The 19874-nt window shown below is 45.2% G+C and overlaps 1 protein-coding gene and 1 long non-coding RNA gene across 2 annotated transcripts in view; one reads left to right on the top strand and one right to left on the bottom strand.

The window, feature by feature from the left end:
* Positions 1–4784: 4784 nt before the first annotated feature.
* On the bottom strand, positions 4785–5841 carry LOC142047231 (uncharacterized). Its single transcript, XR_012656429.1, has 2 exons — positions 5758–5841; positions 4785–5243 (listed from the first exon to the last, which is right to left on the bottom strand). It is a non-coding gene; the product is annotated as an uncharacterized LOC142047231 (long non-coding RNA).
* A 3702-nt stretch (positions 5842–9543) lies between these two features.
* Positions 9544–19874, top strand: part of WDFY1 (WD repeat and FYVE domain containing 1) — a 46498-nt gene continuing 36167 nt past the window's right edge. The window contains exon 1 of the mRNA XM_075068979.1: positions 9544–9929. Within this exon, the coding sequence (XP_074925080.1) occupies positions 9793–9929 (137 nt within the window). The 5' untranslated portion in view covers positions 9544–9792. The remainder of the gene's footprint in view (positions 9930–19874) is intronic.

Consider the following 19874-nt stretch of genomic DNA (forward strand, 5'->3'; position numbering starts at 1 on the left):
CAGAGAATGGGCAGGGCCATGCCTGGCTGTTTCGGGGGGCAGAGCCTCCCCCAGCCTGTGGTATCCATTGCCCACAGTCATCTCTTTTCCAAGATGAACAGTTCCAGTCTCTTTAATCTCTCCTTATATGAAAGCTTTTCCGTACCCTTAATCATTTTTGTTGTCCTTCTCTGTACCTTTTCCAATTCTAATATATCTTTTTTGTGATGAGGTGACCAAAGGTGCACGCAGTGGCATTATTATTATTTTCTGTCTTTACTATTTATCCCTTTTCTAATGGTTCCTAACACTGTTAGCTTTTTTGACTGCTACTGTACACGGAGCAGATGTTTTCAGAGAACTATCCACAATGACTCGAAGATCTCTTTCCTGAGTGGTAACAGCTAACTTAGTTTTCATCATTTTGCATGTACAGTTGGGATTATATTTTCCAATGTTCATTACTTTGCATTTATCAGCACCGAACTTCATCTGCCATTTTGTTGCCCAGTCACCCAGTTTTGTGAGATAGCTTTGTAACTCTTGCTTTGGACTTAACTCTCTTGAATAATTTTGTATCATTTGCAAATTTTACCATTTGACTGCTTACCCCTTTTTCCAGATCATTTATGAATATGTTGAACAGCACTGGTCCCAGTACAGACCCCTGGGAGACACACTATTTACCTCTCTCCGTTCTGAAAACTGATAATTTATTTCCACTCTTTGTTTCCTATCTTTTAACCAGTTACCAAACCATGAGAGGACCTTCCCTCTTATCCCATGACAACTTATTTTACTGAGGAGCCTTGGTGTGAGGGACCTTGTCAAAGGCTTTCTGAAAGTCCAAGTGCACTATGTCCACTGGATCACCCTTCGTCACATGTTTGCTGACCCCCTCAAAGAATTCTAATAGAGTGCTGAGGCATGATTTCCCTTTACAAAAACCATTTTGACTCTTCCCCGACAGCTTGTATTGATAATTCTGTTCTTTACTATAATTTCACCCAATTTGCCTGGTACTGAAGTTAGGCTTGTCAGCCTGTAATTGCCAGGACTGCCTCTGGAGCCTTTATAAAAAAAAATTGGTGTCACATTAGCTCAAGTCACTTGGCACAGAAGCTGATGGAAGCCATAAGTTACTTACCACAGTTAGTAGTTCTGCGATTCTGCTGATGAGAGAGACAAGCTTTTGAGCTTACACAGAGCTCTTCTGCAGGCTTGGGAAACTAATATGTGATCATCTCAGATTTCACAAGCTAAACAGAGTCAGATTGGGCCAGTCCTTGCATAGGGGACCTGTTAAGAACATTTCCCTTGGAGGACTGAGCTAACACCTCAATCTGAAGTTAGGGAGCACTGGGCTGCTGGGAGTGATGTCATTAAGAGGAGAGATTTTCACCATGCATGGTCATAAAAGAACCCATGAAAGAGTTAAGGGTATTAGGTCTCAGGAAGACTGAGTCAGGAAATATGAATTCGACGTCTAACACTAATACTGACCCTTTGTTGAGTTTGGCCAAAAATTTAGGGTTAGATTTTCAAATCCTTTTAGCTCATTGTGTTGGGTGCTGGCCATAAGTGTCAAAGTGGGAGTCGCTGGGGGCCGAGCACTTCTGAAACTGTGGCCCTAGTTACAGATGCTGAAAACAACTTGAAAATCAGGCCCTAGAGCCTCAGCTTCCTCACTGATAATAAAAGGAATCAACAATGCTTATCCATCTTTGTAAAATGCTGTAGGCACTATGGATGAAAAGACCTATAAATAAATAGTACAGTATTTTTACACTACCTTTGGAAATCTATTAGATTCACTCTGCTGTTTCAGGGATTGCGTATTGCACTCCCTCTGCACCAAACTTTGCAGCCCGCAGGGAAGACAGGTTGTGGTTTGATCAAATGGAAGCTGGATCCAAAGTAAAACTTGACTGACAAAATTCTGAAAAACCGTACACAATATTGGCAATTACTGACCATTCTGCAACTGACAATCTGAAACTAAGTTGGCTCTACAGTTTTGTTGTGCCAACCAAGAAAAATCCTCCCTCTTCTCTGTTGACTTCTTTCTCCTCATTCTCTGCTTATCCTTTCCCCTAGTTACCTGTGGTGGAAGATTGAACAGCCTTACTGCCCTGTAGTTTCTGGAAGCTATATGCAGAAATTGGCTTCAAATACTGTTTCTGTTTCCTTAAACTCAGGAAACTGGTATATGACATCCCAACTGGATTGTGGGTGAATGCATCCACACTGCTGTGCTCTCCTGAATGGAATGAAAACTGCTTAGCTGTGACTCTGATTACAGGCTCTGTTCTGCCAACAACTATGATAATTGTCCTTCAGAGGCCTTTTCTTTTGGAACACAAAGGTCTGAGTTCTAGTCCCACTGCCACTGTGGTGTTCCAAATAGCCACGGCATGTAGCGTGGTGACAACCATGAAGCACTAGCAAACATGGAATTGTTATAACAGATCTTCTACTTTAATTGCATATTGTCAGTTGAGGCTCACTAATTCAAGGAGTGTCTTTCCTGCAGCCTGACTACACCATACCCATCTCTCGGTTCCTCCTCTATTCAGTTCAAAGTTACTTTTGAAATTGTAGCAGCTATAACTCTGGTGCTGTAGGAAGTCCTGATGTTCTGCAGGCTGTCCAAGGGCCTGTGAAATCCCTCAAAAGTCTGAGGTCAGGCTGGCCTCTTTGGGTACATCTACACATGGCTGACTCTGGCTTGCGGGGCTCAGGCTCTGCAGCTGAAAAATCACTGAATAGGTGTTTTGTCTGGAGCCTGAGCTCTGGGACCAGGCAAGGGTGGAGACCTGTAACCTCCCTGAGGGGTTAAAAATCGGGCCCCACAATCCAAGCCCTGTGAGTCCAAGTCAGCTGACCCAGGCCAGCTGCAGCTGTTCTTCTGTGGGTCTTTTATCCCTGTGTAGATATGCCCTGTCTCCTACTTAATAGTCCAGAGAGGGACAATGACTGACCTTCTTTCTTCCCATCCTCTCACACAATTGGGAAGTTGGGCTGGATTCAAAATGTCCTTTCTGCTCCTTTTGCGGTGTTTGGAAAGAGGCTGGTTTACAGAGCACGACAATGAAGAACACACTGATCTTTACTGTTCCTAGGAGTGGACAAAACTAGCATTTAGGTGATCAGTGCACTTAGACCAGGTCTGCACCAATTTTTTTCTGGTGTAGAATATCATTTAGTGGTGTGATTTAAAAAACAAACAAACAACATTTCTACATCTGCAAAAGCCCTAGTATAGATGCAGTTACACTGATCGGAAAGTGCACTGACTGATATCACTTATTTCACTCACTGACTTAGCATAACCTTTACCAGAACCCCCTCACCAACACTTTTTTGCTGATATAGGCTGTCTCTGCACTAGGAGCGGTTTGCTGGTATAGATGATATAGCTATCCTGGCAATACTTCTAAGTATAGACTAGATTTTAGAAAGCAGCAGCCCCACAGTTCCATGTTAAATTCGAGACTTTCACAGACATAGCGGAACCCCATCACTGTGAGTTCTGCTCCAGCTGTATCAACCTCTCAAGGCCAAAATAGAGAGACGCAACATGGAGCAATGATTCAAAATAATGAATGATAATAATGAATAGCACATGAAGCTTTAAATACCACAGGGTAAATTACTGTAGTGTGAACAGAAGTGTTTCTAATATCAACTTACTGAGCCAGCATGGCTGATCTAAATTACCTACCCTACCACTATGAGACTTTCAAATGTGAGTGTTGGGTGTAAGATGTAGGACAACTGTCAAGTGCCAGCATTTATTTGGGAAACTCCTAAGGAAGGCTGGGGCGCAGGGGTGGAGAGGAAGCATGGAAAGGCCTCAGAGCTCCAGGCAAACTCTGCATGGTGGTGAAGCACTGATAATGCAGAACACAGACAAATGTTTAAAGGAGGCTAAAATAGCTGGCATGCTATTGAATATTTAGAGACAGCATGGAATGGGTAAGCTAAAGGGGTGGAGGTTGGCTTTGTGTCTGTGTCAGATCATATGTGTGAGTGGTGTCAGGCTCATACAGTGTTACCAGATTTGCCCGTTACTTTGGAGTACGCTCATTTATTAGAGTTACTCTTCAGGGGGGAGATGGGACAGGGGGGACTTCAGTAATTCTATCAATGTATTGCTTGTGTCACTTGTGTGTAAATATGGAGCTCTACTCCTCCTTTCTGCAAGTCCCTCCCAATGGAGCTATCCTGCAGGACCTAGGTTCCCTAGGGCCTTCAGCCCCAGAACTGGATGAACACACAGACACATTACCAGAGCAAGTCTGAGTGGACCAGGTCAATCAGCACTTTCAAGCTGACTCCTTATATGTCCCTGAACTCAGTGGGCTGGGCCAAGTAGCACTTTCAAGCTTCCACCCTTACATACCAAAGGTACCGCACTGGAACAGAGTAAGCCTGAGCAGGCTGGGTCGAACCGCACTTCCAGGCTGCCACCCTTATATGCCCCTTTACTCAACAGACTGGGTCAAGCAGCACTTCCAAGCTGCCACCCTCATATGTCACAGGTTCAGCACATCCCTAACCCCACTTTTATGTCACAATTGTACTGGCAATGACCCACTTGATGAGCAAACCCCACCATACTTTTGGGCACTACAGGGATCTTTAGCTTAGGTAAAAGAAGCGTTGTTGCAGAGTAAATGGGGAAGCTAAAAACATCAAAGAATTGTGAGGTATAAAAAAAATGTTGGTGTTGTTTAATATGTTCAGTTAGGTATTTTAATAATATGTTTTTGAAGTAATGTTAAGTAAATCACTGGCTTCAATAGAATTTAATATGGAGTATATTAACTATGACCCTTGGACTCCATCTTTGTAAGCAAACTTGTTTACAACTTGGACACTGGAGTCCTCTGGCTCAAACCAGACTGAACCAGCTTTTCCCACCTTAGAGATTATATAAAGTCTTGCTCAGAACCTGCACAGGGCTGTATATTCCAGCGGCAGCATGTCCACGGTTGGGTCTTCCTGATGCTTCAGAGCTAGAGAGTAGAGTGCCAATCTCACAGCGAGGTTGAGAAAGGAGAGGCCTGTCATCACTATCCCCATCACAGCAAATCAAATCCATCTTACCTGTGGACGGTCCTGCCTTCCTGGTGTCCATCATCCCAGAGAGTCTCCCCGCCTGCGACAAAGTCCAACAGTCGTCGGGACTCCCTAGTAGTCCTCCTTGAAGGCTCTAACTCAGCTGGAGAGTAGAAGGTCCTGGGCTTCGCATCTATATGCTAAATCATAGGAAAGGTTTCTGTATTGGGGTTTCTTTATTGTCTTCTGAATACCAAGGGGGGTTTTGTGGGTCTGAGCTTCAAGCTCCTAAAGCCAGTTACTGAATCACTGTATGTTTATGTCCCTCTCCTCGATTTTTCTCAGTTTTCTGTACCTTTACCCTTAATACACTTACCTTTGTTTGCACCACAGTACCTAGTCTTTTCTTCATTTTTATTATATCACACAGGGAGGGAGGGACACCCTTATTGTAAACTAAATCCACCGGTGACAGATACAGAAGGGAGTTGAGTCTGTTCTTCTGGGAAAAGGGGCTTTCCTTCTATCTCCCCTCTACCATTTCTAAAGTTTTCCTTTCTGTAGCGTTGCCTTATTCCCCTTGAGGCAACAGAGTAAAGCTGAGAGATAGAGAGGCAACCAGCTAAACCATAAAAGTTATTTATTGAATAATAATGATAACTACTCAAGGAGAGCCTAAACCAACCTAACAGTTACCTTATTAAAGGTTAATACCTGTGGTAGAAAGGAAAACACAGAGAGAAGCATCTTGCTGCTCTACGAAGCTTGAATTGGTCGGGGTTTCCGAGTCTTGGGGGTAGTTCAGGGTCCTGAGTGCTGGAGACAGGCAGATCCCTCAGCATGATCAGTCCGGAGAAGATGAAATCCCAGTAATAAAAAGGTAATAATAGGAGATATACCAGTCTCCTAGAACTGGAAGGGACCAAAGGTCATCAAGTCCACCCCCTTGCCTTCACTAGCAGGACCAATTTTTGCTCCAGATGCCTAAGTGGCCCCCTCAAGGATTGAGCTCACAACCCTGGGTTTAGCAGGCCAGTGCTCAAACCACTGAGTTATCGTCTGTCTATCAGAATGTTTACTGGAGTGTGAGTAGGGTTTTTTGTAGGGAAAATACAAAGGTTCAAGGGAGAAAACTAGATTTGTTTATGGGTAAACTAGCAGACCTTAAGGTGGCCATCCTGCAGCAAAAAAGCTTCAGGACCAGACTTCAAAGAGAAACTGCTGAGCTTCAATTCATCTGCAAATTTGACACCATCAGCTCAGGTGTTGACAAAGACTGTGAATGGCTTGCAACCTACGAACCAGTTTTCTCTCCTTGGTTTTTCACACCTCAATTGCTAGAACAGGGTCTCATTTCCCTGATTGAACTAACTCGTTATCTCTTAGCTTGCTTGCTAGATATATATACCTGCCCTGGAATTTCCACTACATTCATCTGACAAAGTGGGTATTCACCACGAAGCTTCATGATCCAAAACGTCTGTTAGTCTATGGGCTTTGGCTACACTTGCAAGTTGCAGCGCTGGTGAGGGGGTTACAGTGCTGCACTTACTCGGTGTCCACACTTACAAAGCTCAGCCAGCGCTGCAACTCCTGGCTGCCGCTGGCTGTACTCCTGGTCTGCTACGGGTGTAGCGAATCCAGCGCTGGTGATGCAGCGCTGCTATCAGGTGTGGACACTCACCAGCGCTGTTATTGGCCTCCACAGGGTATTAAGAGTATCCCAGATTCCTGTCTACAACCGGAAGGTACTCCCGGAGCTACACAACACAGCTGCTCTTTGCTCCAGCGAGCGAGCGAGGTTTGGAATGTTCTCAGCTGTTTGCTTGAGGAGACAAACAGCGCGCGGCAGGGGGAGGGAGGTCCGTCGGAGAAGTGCTTATCTGGGTCTGAGCCTTTTTACATTTAAGAGTGATTAGAGAGGGGTGGGGGAAATGCCAGAATTTGCAAGGCAGGGAGCTCACAGTGTCTGCTCCAAAAATCACTCTGTCCCTGACGCTCCCTGTCACACTCCACCCACCCGCCACTTTGAACTTGCAAGGCAGGGAGCTGTCACAGTGTCTGCTCAAAAATCCACTCTCTCTGTCTCCCCCACTCTCCCTGTCACACTCCACTCCACCCCCTCTTTTGAAAAGCACGTTTGCAGCACTTGAACTGCTGGATAGTGCCCACCAACTGCACACTCCCAACAGCGCTTGAAATGCTGCAAATTGTGGCCACACTGCATCGCTGCGTAGCTGTGAGTGTGGCCACACTGCAGCGCTGTTCCTACACAGCTGTATGACCACAGCTGTAACTCCCAGTGCTGCACATTTCCAAGTGTAGCCATACCCTATAAGGTGCTACAGGATTCTCTGCTGCTTGATGACTCAAGGGTTTTCTTTAGGCTAGACAATAGGAGCTGATCACTCCTAACTATGGGTGATGTTTCTTTCAGGGAGCTCACAATGCAATTAAGCAGCTTCAGTATTATGGATATCAATCAAGGATTCATTACTAGAATTGGTCTGATAACTGCTGAGCTGAGTGTGTGCAGGCATAGGTTCATTAACATCTAGAGCAGAAACCCCCTTCATGCAGTGCTTCCTGGCTTTTCTGGTCCCAGAGTTCAGTGCAGTTCTTGCGTTGGAATCTCAGTTCTCCATTCTGTATGCTAATAGAGATACTTCCCTATCCCATCTTTGATGCAGATGAGGCATGGGGAGTTGCCTTTGTTCTTGTTACCCTTGTCAGGAGGGGTCTAGATGTGTCTCCAATCCACCCTTCATTGCTCTCTGCAACTCTTTGATCAGTTTTGGTTCAAGCAGAGGCGTTGGGGGATGGGGGTGTCTTTCATGAGTCAGACAGACTGGATTCTAAGCCCTGGTTCCCCAAGAACACAGAGCTAATTGGTATCAACGGGGAAGATAAGAGATCTGCTACTGCTGCCAGTAAAGGGAGCTCTCCTTTATCTTAGGAGATAGGCCTGTGTTTAGAACAAAGGACAAGGGCCTAGCTGCCAGTGCATGGATGGGCTCCCGGGGCACCTACCACTCTTGCTCCCATTCTGACAGTGTCTGATGGGTGTGTGTGGCTCTTGAGAGGTACTGCCCTGTTGTCAAGGTTCCCTCCCCACTCTGAACTTTAGGGTACAGATATGGGGACCTGCATGAAAGACTCTCTAAGCTTATTTCCCAGCTTAGGTTAACAGTAAGCTGCCACCACCAAGCATGTTTCAAATCTTAGGGGAGAGTCACTTGGAACTCTGTCTTTCCCCAAATATTTCCCAAGTCCCTAACCCCCCCTTTCCTGGGCAGATTTGAGACTAATTCCTCCCTCCTCCCCCAAGTCCTTACATTCCTTTTTCTGGGTAGGCTTGAGACCCTTGGATCTTAAAACAATGAAAAATCAATCAGGTTCTTAAAAGGAGAATTTTAATTAAAGAAAAAGGTAAAAATCATCGCTGTAAAATCAGGATGGAAAATAACTGTACAGGGTAATCAGATTCAAAGAGCCCAGAGGAACCCCTTCTAGCCTTAGGTTCAAAGTTACAGCGAAACAGGGATAAATCTCCCTCTAGCAAAGGAGCATTTACAAGTTGAGAAAACAAAGATAAAACTAACACGCCTTGCCTGGCTGTTACTTACAAGTTTGAAATATGAGAGACTTGTGAAGAAAGATTTGGAGAACATGGATTGATGTCTAGTCCCTCTGAGTCCCAAGAGCAAACAACACCAAAACAAAGAGCACAAACAAAATCCTCCCCCACCCACCCAAATCTGAAAGTATCTTGTCCCCTTGTTGGTCCTTTGGGTCAGGTGTCAGCCAGGTTACCTGAGCTTCTTAACCCTTCACAGGTAAAAGGATTTCGGTGCCTCTGGCCAGGAGGGATTTTCTAGAATTGTACACAGGGAGGGTTGTTATCCTTCCCTTTATAGTTATGACACCTGCTGGGAGAACCTCCCTGGAGAGCAACAAACCCTGCTGGGAGACCCTCCCTGGACAGCTCCCAGCCCTATGGGGAAAGCACTAGGTTGGGCTGGGTTGGCTGCTCACAGTTGGAGTTGCCAGCTTTGGCTAGATGAATTCCTGGAGGTTTTGTCACATGACATTATCTTGATTTAAAGATTAATCCTTAATTCTTCGTGACTCCAGGACAATCCTGGAGGGTTGGCAACCCTGCTCATGGTCCTTCACCACTGCTGCCATTGGGGGCCTGTGAGAGACTGATGCTCAGGGCCCTGTGCCAGCACCACTGGCATCTCAAGTTGCCTGGATCACCCAGGCGGTGACTTCACCCTTATACAGACATAACCCCCCAAAGTAATTTCCCTGCTTGCCTATGAAATACGATCCCTGGTCTGCCCAGAAGAGGTGCAGAGCTATTTGTAAGAAAAACTCCATCAGGCTGCAGTGCGTGCCGCCCTGGGTCTTTTAGAGGCCCTGCTTCTCTGGAGACTACGCAGCCCATTCTCGGCGTCAGGACTTTTCAGAGGCTCCTCTACTTCAGAGTATACGGGAGCCTCTGCCTGACACTGGGGCCTTCCGGTCTGCGCCACTAGTCTGATACTCGGGGCGCTCCACTCCTTCCTGAGGCGTCACTAGTCGTGATATTACGGGATCCTCCGGAGCCCTGACCTTCCTGTGGCGCCGCTACACCTGATATTACGGGCGCCCATCGCTTTTTATCCCCCACTCCGCCGAACAGAGCCCTCACCTCTGCCCGTCACTCAACGGAGGGGCCGCCCCCGGCCGAGGCTCCGCACCGAGATGGCGGCCGAGATCCATGCCAGGCCGCAGAGCAGCCGGCCCGTCCTGCTCAGCAAGGTCGAGGGGCACCAGGACGCTGTGAGCGCCGCCCTTCTCATCCCCCAGGAGGACGGGCTCATCACAGCCAGCGAGGACAGGTGGGCGCCGGGCCGCTCGCTCCCCGGGCACAGGCAGAGCCTCCCCCATCCCCGGACGGACCCCTCAGCCCCCCGGCTCAAGGCTCCGGCTCTCTCCGGGGAAGCCCCCTCGGCTCCCTGCCCCGGGCTGGCTGGCGGCGGAGGCTGCAGGTCGCTGGGTCTCAGCCCTTCCTGCCTCCCCCCGAGCAGCCCGCCCCTCGCAGCGCCCCCTGGAGGGACGGGGTGGGGTGGGGGGAATCGCTCAGCGGTTTGCGCATTGGCCGGCTAAACCCAGGGGTGTGAACCGTTGAGGGGCCTCCCAGGGACCTGGGGCAAAATCAGCGCTTGGTCCTGCTAGTGGATGGGGGCTCTGGGGTCGCTGACCTCTCGGGGTCCCTTCCAGTTCTGTGAGACGGGTACAGCTCCACAGATATCTTTGGGGGGGGCTCCCCGCTTGCCGGGCTCCGACCCCTCCGCGGCTCCAGCAGCGCCCTGCCGGGAGCAGCCGGGCTGCGGGGGCCGTTGCCGTTCCGGGTGGAAGCGCTGTGGGTCAGAGCCCGCCCTGAGGTGCCGCCTGCCTTCCCCAGACAGGGCGGGGCGGGGAGGGGTCTGTGGGAAAAGCGTGTTCGCTCCGGGAGCGAAGGTCTGGGGCTTAGGCTGCGCTGAGGAAGAGGTGGAGGCACCTTATTTAAACACCACCAAAGAGTCCAATTCTGGTCGCCGGTACACTAGTGTGAAGTCTGAGTAACTTGGCTCAGACTTCTGTAGCACTGAGAGTAACTTCTGTAAACAGGAGTCGAATTTGGCTCTCATTATTTTAAACTTGGTCTTGGGATTGGCAAAAGGTAGCAGTGTTGGGTGAGTCACGCTGGATGTGAGAGATGCAGGATTGAGGGGCATAGTGTAAAAAAGCAAACTCTCTTTAAGGCTTGATTTTGGCCAGAAGGCACAAAATAGTGATTCTTGCCACTAGCCATAAAGAAACAGTGGATTGCAACACTGACTAGGGAAAATGAACCACTTGTTACACTGGGAGTGGTGAATTGTGAAACTGAACAAGTTGGCTAGATACTGCCATTTGGGGTTGGTTACGAGTGAGATGGACTTCTAAATATTAGTACTAACAGATACTTCATACAACTTGTTTTGAGGCTCTTGATGCACTTTGAAGATAAATTAAGCTTCCCAATTCTCTTCTGAGGTAGGCAGATATAATTACGTCTTTTAGAGATGGGTAAATGGAAGCACATGGAAAGGTTAGATGGCTTCCCTGAATTAATATAGAGCATATGGCAGAGCTAGGATTAGATCAGGCTTTCTTTTAATCACTAGAACACATTACTTCTATGATTATTGGGAGGGACAGCAGCAAAACTTGGAAAAATCAGTGTCGTCTGTTGTGAAAAATACTCATCTAGTGGAAGAGAAGAACAGAGCTACTGAGGATTGTTGAGCTGGAAGGGAGGTGCAGCCATCAAGGTTGTCTGCAAGATGCTGTCATGAAGTGGTGGTAGTGGAAGGAATTTTCCAGCAGGTGGGAACGAAGCAGGAGAAATGGGAGCTGCTTTTTTTTCCAGTTCAAAACATTTCAGTGTCTTCTGCTCTAGAGAAGTTATAGTCTGGACTGGATAAGGGCAGGGGTAATTATGAGACTGGAAAATATCTTCACACCAAAGCAACAGCTCTCAACTGGGATGGAGGGGAGAGTTACAGAAAACGACCATTGTTTGTTATAAACATTAACTCAGTTTAAAACAACAAACAACCCTGCATGATATGTATTTGGAAGCGTACTTGTTTGTAGAACCAGTGAGCAAAGCCCAGGAAATCCCTATGAACTAGATATATTGTAACACCTAATTCCTGACATCTTAGTAACTTAACACTAGTAAAGGAGTGCCCAGCATTTCTCAGGGGAGAAGACAGAAAATCCATATTCACTCTTTCTGTTCTGTGGAGGGATAGTATGAACTTTTTTTTTTCTGCTTAACCTATCAAGAACTTCTTTAAATTCTGGAAAGAACTCAGATTCTAACTTGTATTTTGTTGTGAGGAAGGAGTTGAAGACTGCATAAGAGAGTCTTGTAAACAAGTAATCTCTGTTTATTGTTTTGATTAACATGTGCAGACTAGAGACAGAATTGCCTTTTGGGAGGTGGTTGAGAAACCCACTTCCATTTAACAAAGTAGATTAGAACCTTTAGATTAAGAACGGCCATACCAGGTCAGACCAAAGGTCTATCTAGCCCAGTATCTATCTACTGACAGTGGCCAATGCCAGGTGCCCCAGAGGAAGTGAACCTAACAGGCAATGATCAAGTGATCTCTCTCCTGCCATCCATCTCCATCCTCTGACAAACAGAGGCTAGGGACACCATTCCTTACCCATCCTGGCTAATAGCCATTTATGGACTTAACCACCTTGAATTTATCCAGTTCTCTTTTAAACGCTGTTATAGTCCTAGCCTTCACAAACTCCTCAGGTAAGGAGTTCCACAAGTTGACTGTGCGCTGCATGAAGAACTTCCTTTTATTTGTTTTAAACCTGCTGCCTATTAATTTCATTTGGTGACCCCTAGTTCTTGTATTATGGGAATAAGTAAATAACTTTTCCTTATTCACTTTCTCCACATCACTCATGATTTTATATACCTCTATCATATCCCCCCCTTCGGCTCCTCTTTTCCAAGCTGAAGAGTCCTAGCCTCTTTAATCTCTCCTCATATGGGACCCTCTCCAAATCCCTAATCATTTTAGTTGCCCTTTTCTGAACCTTTTAGAGTAATGTTTTAGTTTCAAGCACGTTTAATCTTTAGCTCAGCCCTCGTGATCATGGAGAAAAGTTAAAAAATGTGCACCTTGAAGACTCAGATCAGAAAGCAAATGCAAATTATCCAAAGCTTTGAAAGTACCACCCATAGACAGCTAAACGTGGCTTTAGGAGTTCTTGGGTGGGGCTGGGGATGAGGGGTTTGGGGTGTAGGAGGGTGCTCTGGACTGGGACCAAAGGGTTGGGAGGGCAGAAGGGGGATCGGGGGTGGGGGTGTAGGCTCCATGCAGAGCTTACCAGAAACAGCAGCATGTCTCTGGCTCCTACATGAAGGCATGGCCAAGCTGCTCTATGTGCTGCCCTTTCAGCAGGTGCTGGCCCCGCAACTCTCATTCACCGAGGTTCACGACCAATGAGTTGGGAGCTGTGGAGTCAATGCTTGGGGGTGGGGACAGAGGCAGTGTGCAGAGCTGCCTGACCACGCCTCCACCAGCAAAGGTGACTAGGAGGACCTCATGGCCAGGCAGCTCTGTAGGCATGCTGCCTCCATCTGTAGGTGCCACCCCCACAGTTTCCATTGGCCGAGGCCTGGAGCTGGGGAGTCAGTGCTCAGGGAGTGGGGATGGAGGCAGCGTGCCTGCAGAGGTGCCTGGCTGCGCCTGCACCAGCAACAGCAGGGATGGGGAGCTGCCCAATGTGAATGCCTGCACAGACCTCAGAATCTTTACCATGGACACATAGCTGATCCCTGGCACTATGTACTGGGTCTGAGATGTGATCAGAGCAAGTCTGGGCCGGTTTCCTTAGCTCTGTTCCATGGAGATGGGGAAATCTTGTGTCCCGTGTAGTACCTGTGAGGGAGATTGGCTACTGGGGCCCATATTCTGGATCTGTGGTGGAGCCTGGTCAGCTCAACTTCCTCCCCCTCCACCCCCCCCTCACTACAGCTGCTCTGATGCTATAGTCTCTTCTGCTGCTGCTTTGGTGGCAGTGTGGAGCCAGCATTATTATGGTGTTGATTTATTTTGATATGCTTCCATGCAAAGGACATAAGGGAAACAGTGATTTTTTTCAACATGTTATCTCTGCCAAACCTGAACAGCATTTTATGGCCCTCTGTCTCTAGCCCCAGAGCTGTCAAAGGCCTGTGTCAAATGTGGTGGTGATGGAACTTCACACACAAAGTTTTCAACTACTTTTTGTGATGATGTTAGGATAAATACTGAGGTTGCTGCTTGCTCTCCCTACAATAATATTCTGCATCTATAAATCTCCTATACTAAAGCTTGCTCAAATACTGTATCCCCAGTTCATACCTAAACATTGCACCTTTTTTAAAGTTCAAAATGTCTTTTAAAAAGTGATACACCAAAGATGGTAAGGAACTGTATGTAGCTTAAAACTGAGAGTCTATGAACAATCATATAATCTGTTTCATTAGTCCAGGGAGTTATTGTTTTGCTTCTTGGAATCTCAGATTTCAGCATTTCTTGCATTAGATTATTTGTGAGAGAGAGTGAGTGCTTGGTCTCTTGAGAATAAGGGGAATATAAGATTGTCATGTATCTTTGAGCCACAGCTTAATATGGTATCAAACTATTTGACTTCAAACTTCATGCTCTTCTGCTTTTACTTCAGAACAGTGCTTGAACTGTGAGACATAAGAGTTGTACAGCATAGGTGGCTGTTCCATACATTAACTTCTCACGTCTGCTGGCACCAAAGAACAGGGATAACAACTGGCACATTCTATCTCTTCCAGTTTAAGCAGCATGCCTCTTGTGTAGATTGTGGTGTAATGGATAGTATAACTTGATACAGGTAACATTAACATCAAGTTGGCTATGAACTAGTACAGGGATCAGCAACCTTTCAGAAGTCTTTCAGAGCGTTAGCTGTGTTAGTCTGTATCATCAAAGAATGATTACTTTTGGCACCTTAGAGTCTAACAAATTTGAGCATAAGCTTTCGTGGGCTAAAACCCACTTCATCGGATGCATGCAGTAGAAGATACAGTAGGAAAATATATATACACAGAACATGAAAAAATGGGTGTTGCCATACCAAGTGTAACAAGGGTAATTAATTAAGGTGAACTCTTAGGTGAGCTATTATCAGCAGAAGGAAAAAAAACTTCTGTAATAACCAGGATGGCCTATTTCCAACCATTGACAAGAAGGTGTGAGTAACAATAGGGAGGGAAAAATTAGCATGGGAAAACAGTTTTACTTTGTGTAATGGCCCATCCACTTCCAGTCTTTATTCAAGTCTAACTTAATGGTGTCTAGTTTGCAAATTAATTCCATTCCAATTCTGCAGACCTTGTGTGGATGGTGGAATCTTGCTATTGAAAATCCTCTGCTAAGAGGACTGTAGGGATCCTAGAAGAGTGAGCATTTGATCATTGTTCCATCATTGCTCCTATTAGGACTTCACTAATTGCTTGGTTTTCATTTCAAGACAAGACAAAACCCCCCCCATATAAGAGTACTGGCACGTATGATGTACAACATCACTAACAGGAAACATCGTCCCCGAGACCAAAAACATTTGTTATGGAACTTGCTCAAAGTCACAGTGAGTCAGTGACAGAACCAGAGCTCAGGAGTCCTCACTCTCCCATGCTCTGAATGCTTGTCATGCTGACTCTCCAGCCTTTCACAATGGCATAAGGCATAAACTAGTAACTCTAGAGTAGCAGAAATATTTAAATCCTAGAGGTTTTAAAAGTGAACTAATATAGCTTAGATATTCATATGGATATATAATATGTTTCAATATTATCTTGTTGTGCCGTGGTTGTGTGTATTCCTTATGTTATGAAGGATATTCATGGAGGCAATGGCCTTGTCAGAACTAGCTTTTCAAGTAATGCTCTACATGCAACAGCCTGAAGAAAGCTGCTTAGGATGAAACTTTGGAGTTGTTTATGGCTAAAATTATTAAATACACTGATTTTTATGGAAGTTGCAACTTCCCAATAGTGATGATTTCTTGAATATACTGTGATTCTCAGTGCTAAACTTTTGTTTCAGCTACAGTATTTCTTTGGTCGTTCTCTTCAGAAAATTTACCACAGGCTTTTCAGTAGCAGCTGTGATGGGTGAGTCAAACATATCAGTATATTGACTCACTGTGTATCTTATTTTACATCACAGATCCACCTCCTTAAACTGGTGGGTTCAGCTTTCACTTCCTAAATAAGGAATAAAATTAAATTTTGGGTGTGGCTTTTATTTTTTAAACCGTGGTTGGGAACTTAGAGGACATCACTTCTCAACATTGTGAATGGTTTTGGAGGTAGGCAAAAGACCCTCAATGCAGATCTCACTAATATGGGTAAATCCCATCCTTATGCACTATAGTACAATCTTTGAGTTACTGCTAGGCTCAGGAACTTGGGTGCAGAAAGAGAAGAGTTCCCTAGTATTCTGTTCCTGTGGGGATAAGGGAATATTTATTATGACAATGATCCGTTTCAAATCAGTTTGTCAGCAGATGGAGGAGGTTGAGTGCTACTTTTGGTTACTCTGTAGGTCATAGTGTAACTAAACTTGTGTTGATGCAAATGAGAACAGAATCCAACCCTGAAACTAGCAGTGCAGTTGGATCCTCTTTATCCAAGCGCCTGTGGCTTTACCACAAGACTGATAAATCCTGAGCTAAGAAAACTATTTATAATATGAAAGTTTCCAAGGAAATTGAAAAATACTCAACAATCTCTTGCTAGTTCTTGTGTCTGTAAGCATTTGTCTGAGCTTTTGCATTTACACTAAATATATTTGCAAAGTAGACTTGCAATTCTCTTATAGCCTTGTATGTAAATACAAGGGACCAGCTCTGGGACCATTAGAATTCATTGGCACTTTTCAGTGGCTTGGTAGGGATCAGGATTTGGCCCTGGGGCAATAGTTCAGACCAGGAGTAGGCAACCTGTGGCACGCATGCCAAAGGTGGCACACAAGCTGATTTTCAGTGGCACTCACACTGTCTGGGTCCTGGCCACAGGTCCGGAAGGCTTTGCATTTTAATTTAATTTTAAATGAAGCTTCTTAAATGTTTTAAAAGCCTTATTTACTTTACATACAACAATAGTTTAGTTATATATATTATAGATTTATAGGAAGAGACCTTCTTAAAATGTATTACTGGCACGCAAAAACTTAAATTAGAGTGAATAAATGGAGACTCGGCACACTACTTCTGAAAGGTTGCCGACCCCTAGTTTAGATAGTGGAAGAAGTGTTGCTTCTGTAGCCTGTATAAATGCATCTCTAAATTAAGGTTGCATATATTATGTATCCATAACTTCTGAAAGTAGTGCATGGTGGCTGAAGGCTTCTGTCTTACAGGATTAACTTTGAAAGAAGCAATATTGATTGTAAGGTTTTGAAATAGGGACTACATCTATGTACAGAAGAGAGACCGGCCCACTTGTTGGATGTTAGCCTGTGACTTGGGAGATTGGAGTTCAGTTCTTTGCCTTTCCTCAACCTTCCTGTGTGATCTTGGGCAAGTCACTTAATCTCTCAGTGCCTCAGTTCCCAATATGTAAAATGGGCTTAATATGTTTCTATCTCACGGATGTAGAGGATAAATAAATACATTAAACTGAGGTGCTCAGATACCATAGCAATGGAAGCTATGTAAGAACAATAACTCCTCACTTAACGTCCTCCTGCTTAACATTTTGAAGTTATGTCACTGCTTCATTACGGAACATGCTCGTTTAAAGTTGTGCAGTGCTCCCTTTATAACATCGTTTGGCTGGCTTTACAAGGGAGCTTTGCATAAGTTCCTCTTCTCCTCCTCCTCCCCCTCCCTCCCTCCCTCCCTCCTTCTCAGTGCTTCCCCTGCTGCCAAACAGCTGTTTGGTGCTTAGGACTTTCTGGGAGGGAGGGAGTGCTGGCTGCCCCTGCTCCTCCTGAGTCCTCTAGCCTGTGCTCACAGGGCCTCATTCCGAAAGGGGCTTTAGAGCTGCAGGCTGGTGCCCCCTTAGCCCAGGGCCCTGGAGCTGCTAAAGCCTCTGTATTCGGAGTGGCCCTGCCTGCCGGGGGCGGGGCGGGGGGGGACAGCTCCCAGAATCGTGGCCATGGGGGCAGTGCTGTGCTGCACAGAGCCACCTGCACACCCCCTGCACCAAACAGGAGCTGCTCCAGGTAAGAGCTCTGCACGTCCTGCCTGCCCCAGCCTTGAGCGTCCTCCTGCACCCTAACTCCCTCCCAGACCCTACACTCCCAGCCCTGAGCCCCAGGGGTAAGCCAGGGGCACCTCTCTACCAAAGTACAGTACAATCCTGTACAGTATATAATGCCTTTTGTCTGCCCCCCAAAAATTTCCTTGGAACCTAACCCTCCACATTTACATTAAATCTTATGGGAAATTTGGATTAGTTTAACATCATTACTCTTAAAGTTGCATTTTTCAGAAACATAACTGCAATGTTAAGTGAGGAGTTAACGAACCATGAATCCATATCTACAGAGAGCCTAGCACAATTTGATCTCAATATTGATTCAATCTTCTCAAGGCTACTCCAACTCAGATATGAAAATCACATTTTAATATCTAATGTGAACTTTAATTCAGTTCAGATGTGCTAATACTGACCAGTAATTAACATTTCCTGACAAATAGCTTATTACAACTTTTCATTTCAAATTTAGGCTGCAAACTCCACTGTGCAAGCTCAAGGCACTGGTTGAATTAGATCTATGCCTCCGAAGAAGTGGACTGTAGCCTACGAAAGTTTATGTGCAAATAAATTTTTTAGTCACTAAGGTGCCACATGTACTCCTATTCTTTTTGTGAATACAGACTAACACAGCTGCTACTGTGAAACCTGTCTTTTTAATACTCTGATTTGGAAACATGTTCATGGTAGTGTTCCGTTCAGTTTGCTGGAGATTTAAGTTCAGTCTGACAGAAAATTGTGCCTGCCTTGAAATCTGTTAGCCCATCAGAATTCTTTAGTATTTAAAACAAAAGTCATGAAGTGCCACTTCTTTTAAATTAGAGGATGGTATTTGTGATTGTGCCAATATTTGCATGCTAAGACTTGCTAATGGCACAAATGCAAACTTTCATTCAAGTTGGGGTTTTTTCCCCCAGACTCCTGGCCCTTGCATTTTTTCCTAAATAGTAGACCTAATTATTCAAAGAGGGGTTTAAAAAATAAGTTGGAGTTTTAGCTGAACTGCATACGTTGATGGAGTTCTGCAGAATTCCAGAACTTTTTCTTGGTCTAATGCCTTCAGAAGGTTCTCTCAAGCGACAAAATGTTCAACCAATGAAACACCAAGTGAGAAACTCCCATTGATCAAATCTTGAGGACACAATAAATATGGTTTGTAACAGCTTTTGGAAAAATATTTTATTTTTAAATTAACCTTTTTATGCATGTCATATCTGCCACACAATGAGTACAAACTGAAATTTACATTTGGATGTAGCTATGATTTGTAATATCTCTAGCCTGGAGGGACTACAACTTTAGCTTAGCCACTTTTCACTTTATATTATATCCCAGAAGAGTATCCTTTTAATGATTGTTTGAAATAAACAGTGTAATAGAAGTGTAAAATATTCAGTAGTATCCACATTAATGGATCTGTAAAATTAGCCTCACAACATCCATGTATAATAGGTCTGTATTACCTCTGTGTTTCATAAGGGAATCTGAGGTTACAGAAAAGTCGAGTGATGCTATTTGCAGTTACAGAAGTCTATGGAAGGGTAAGCAGGAACCAAATTCCCTGGAGTTCTAGTTCTGTGTATTGAGCACTGGACCATTTGTTAAATAAAATGGGATTGAGAATGGATTGATAATGAAAGAGCTGGGGTTCGTGAGTGATTTTTGACTCTAATGTTGTATAACTCCTGACATGAATAGTGTACATAAGAGGGGTGTGTGGAAAGATCATTATTTGTTATAGGAGCACTTCATTCTAGTCTCTTCTTGTTTTGACATCAACTATCAAGAAGTCCACTCTGTTTAGGAAGAGCACTGCAGCTGCAGACATCTAAGGGTATGGCTACACTTGGAAATGTGCAGCACTGGGAGTTACAGCTGTGTAGGACCAGCGCTGCAGTGTGGCCACACTCACAGCTACCAGCGCTGCAGTGTGGCCACATTTGCAGCGCTGTTGGGAGTGGTGCATTGTGGGTAGCTATCCCAGCATTCAAGTGGCTGCAAC

Source organism: Chelonoidis abingdonii, chromosome 8 (assembly GCF_003597395.2).
Source record: "Chelonoidis abingdonii isolate Lonesome George chromosome 8, CheloAbing_2.0, whole genome shotgun sequence".
NCBI lineage: Eukaryota > Metazoa > Chordata > Testudines > Testudinidae > Chelonoidis > Chelonoidis abingdonii.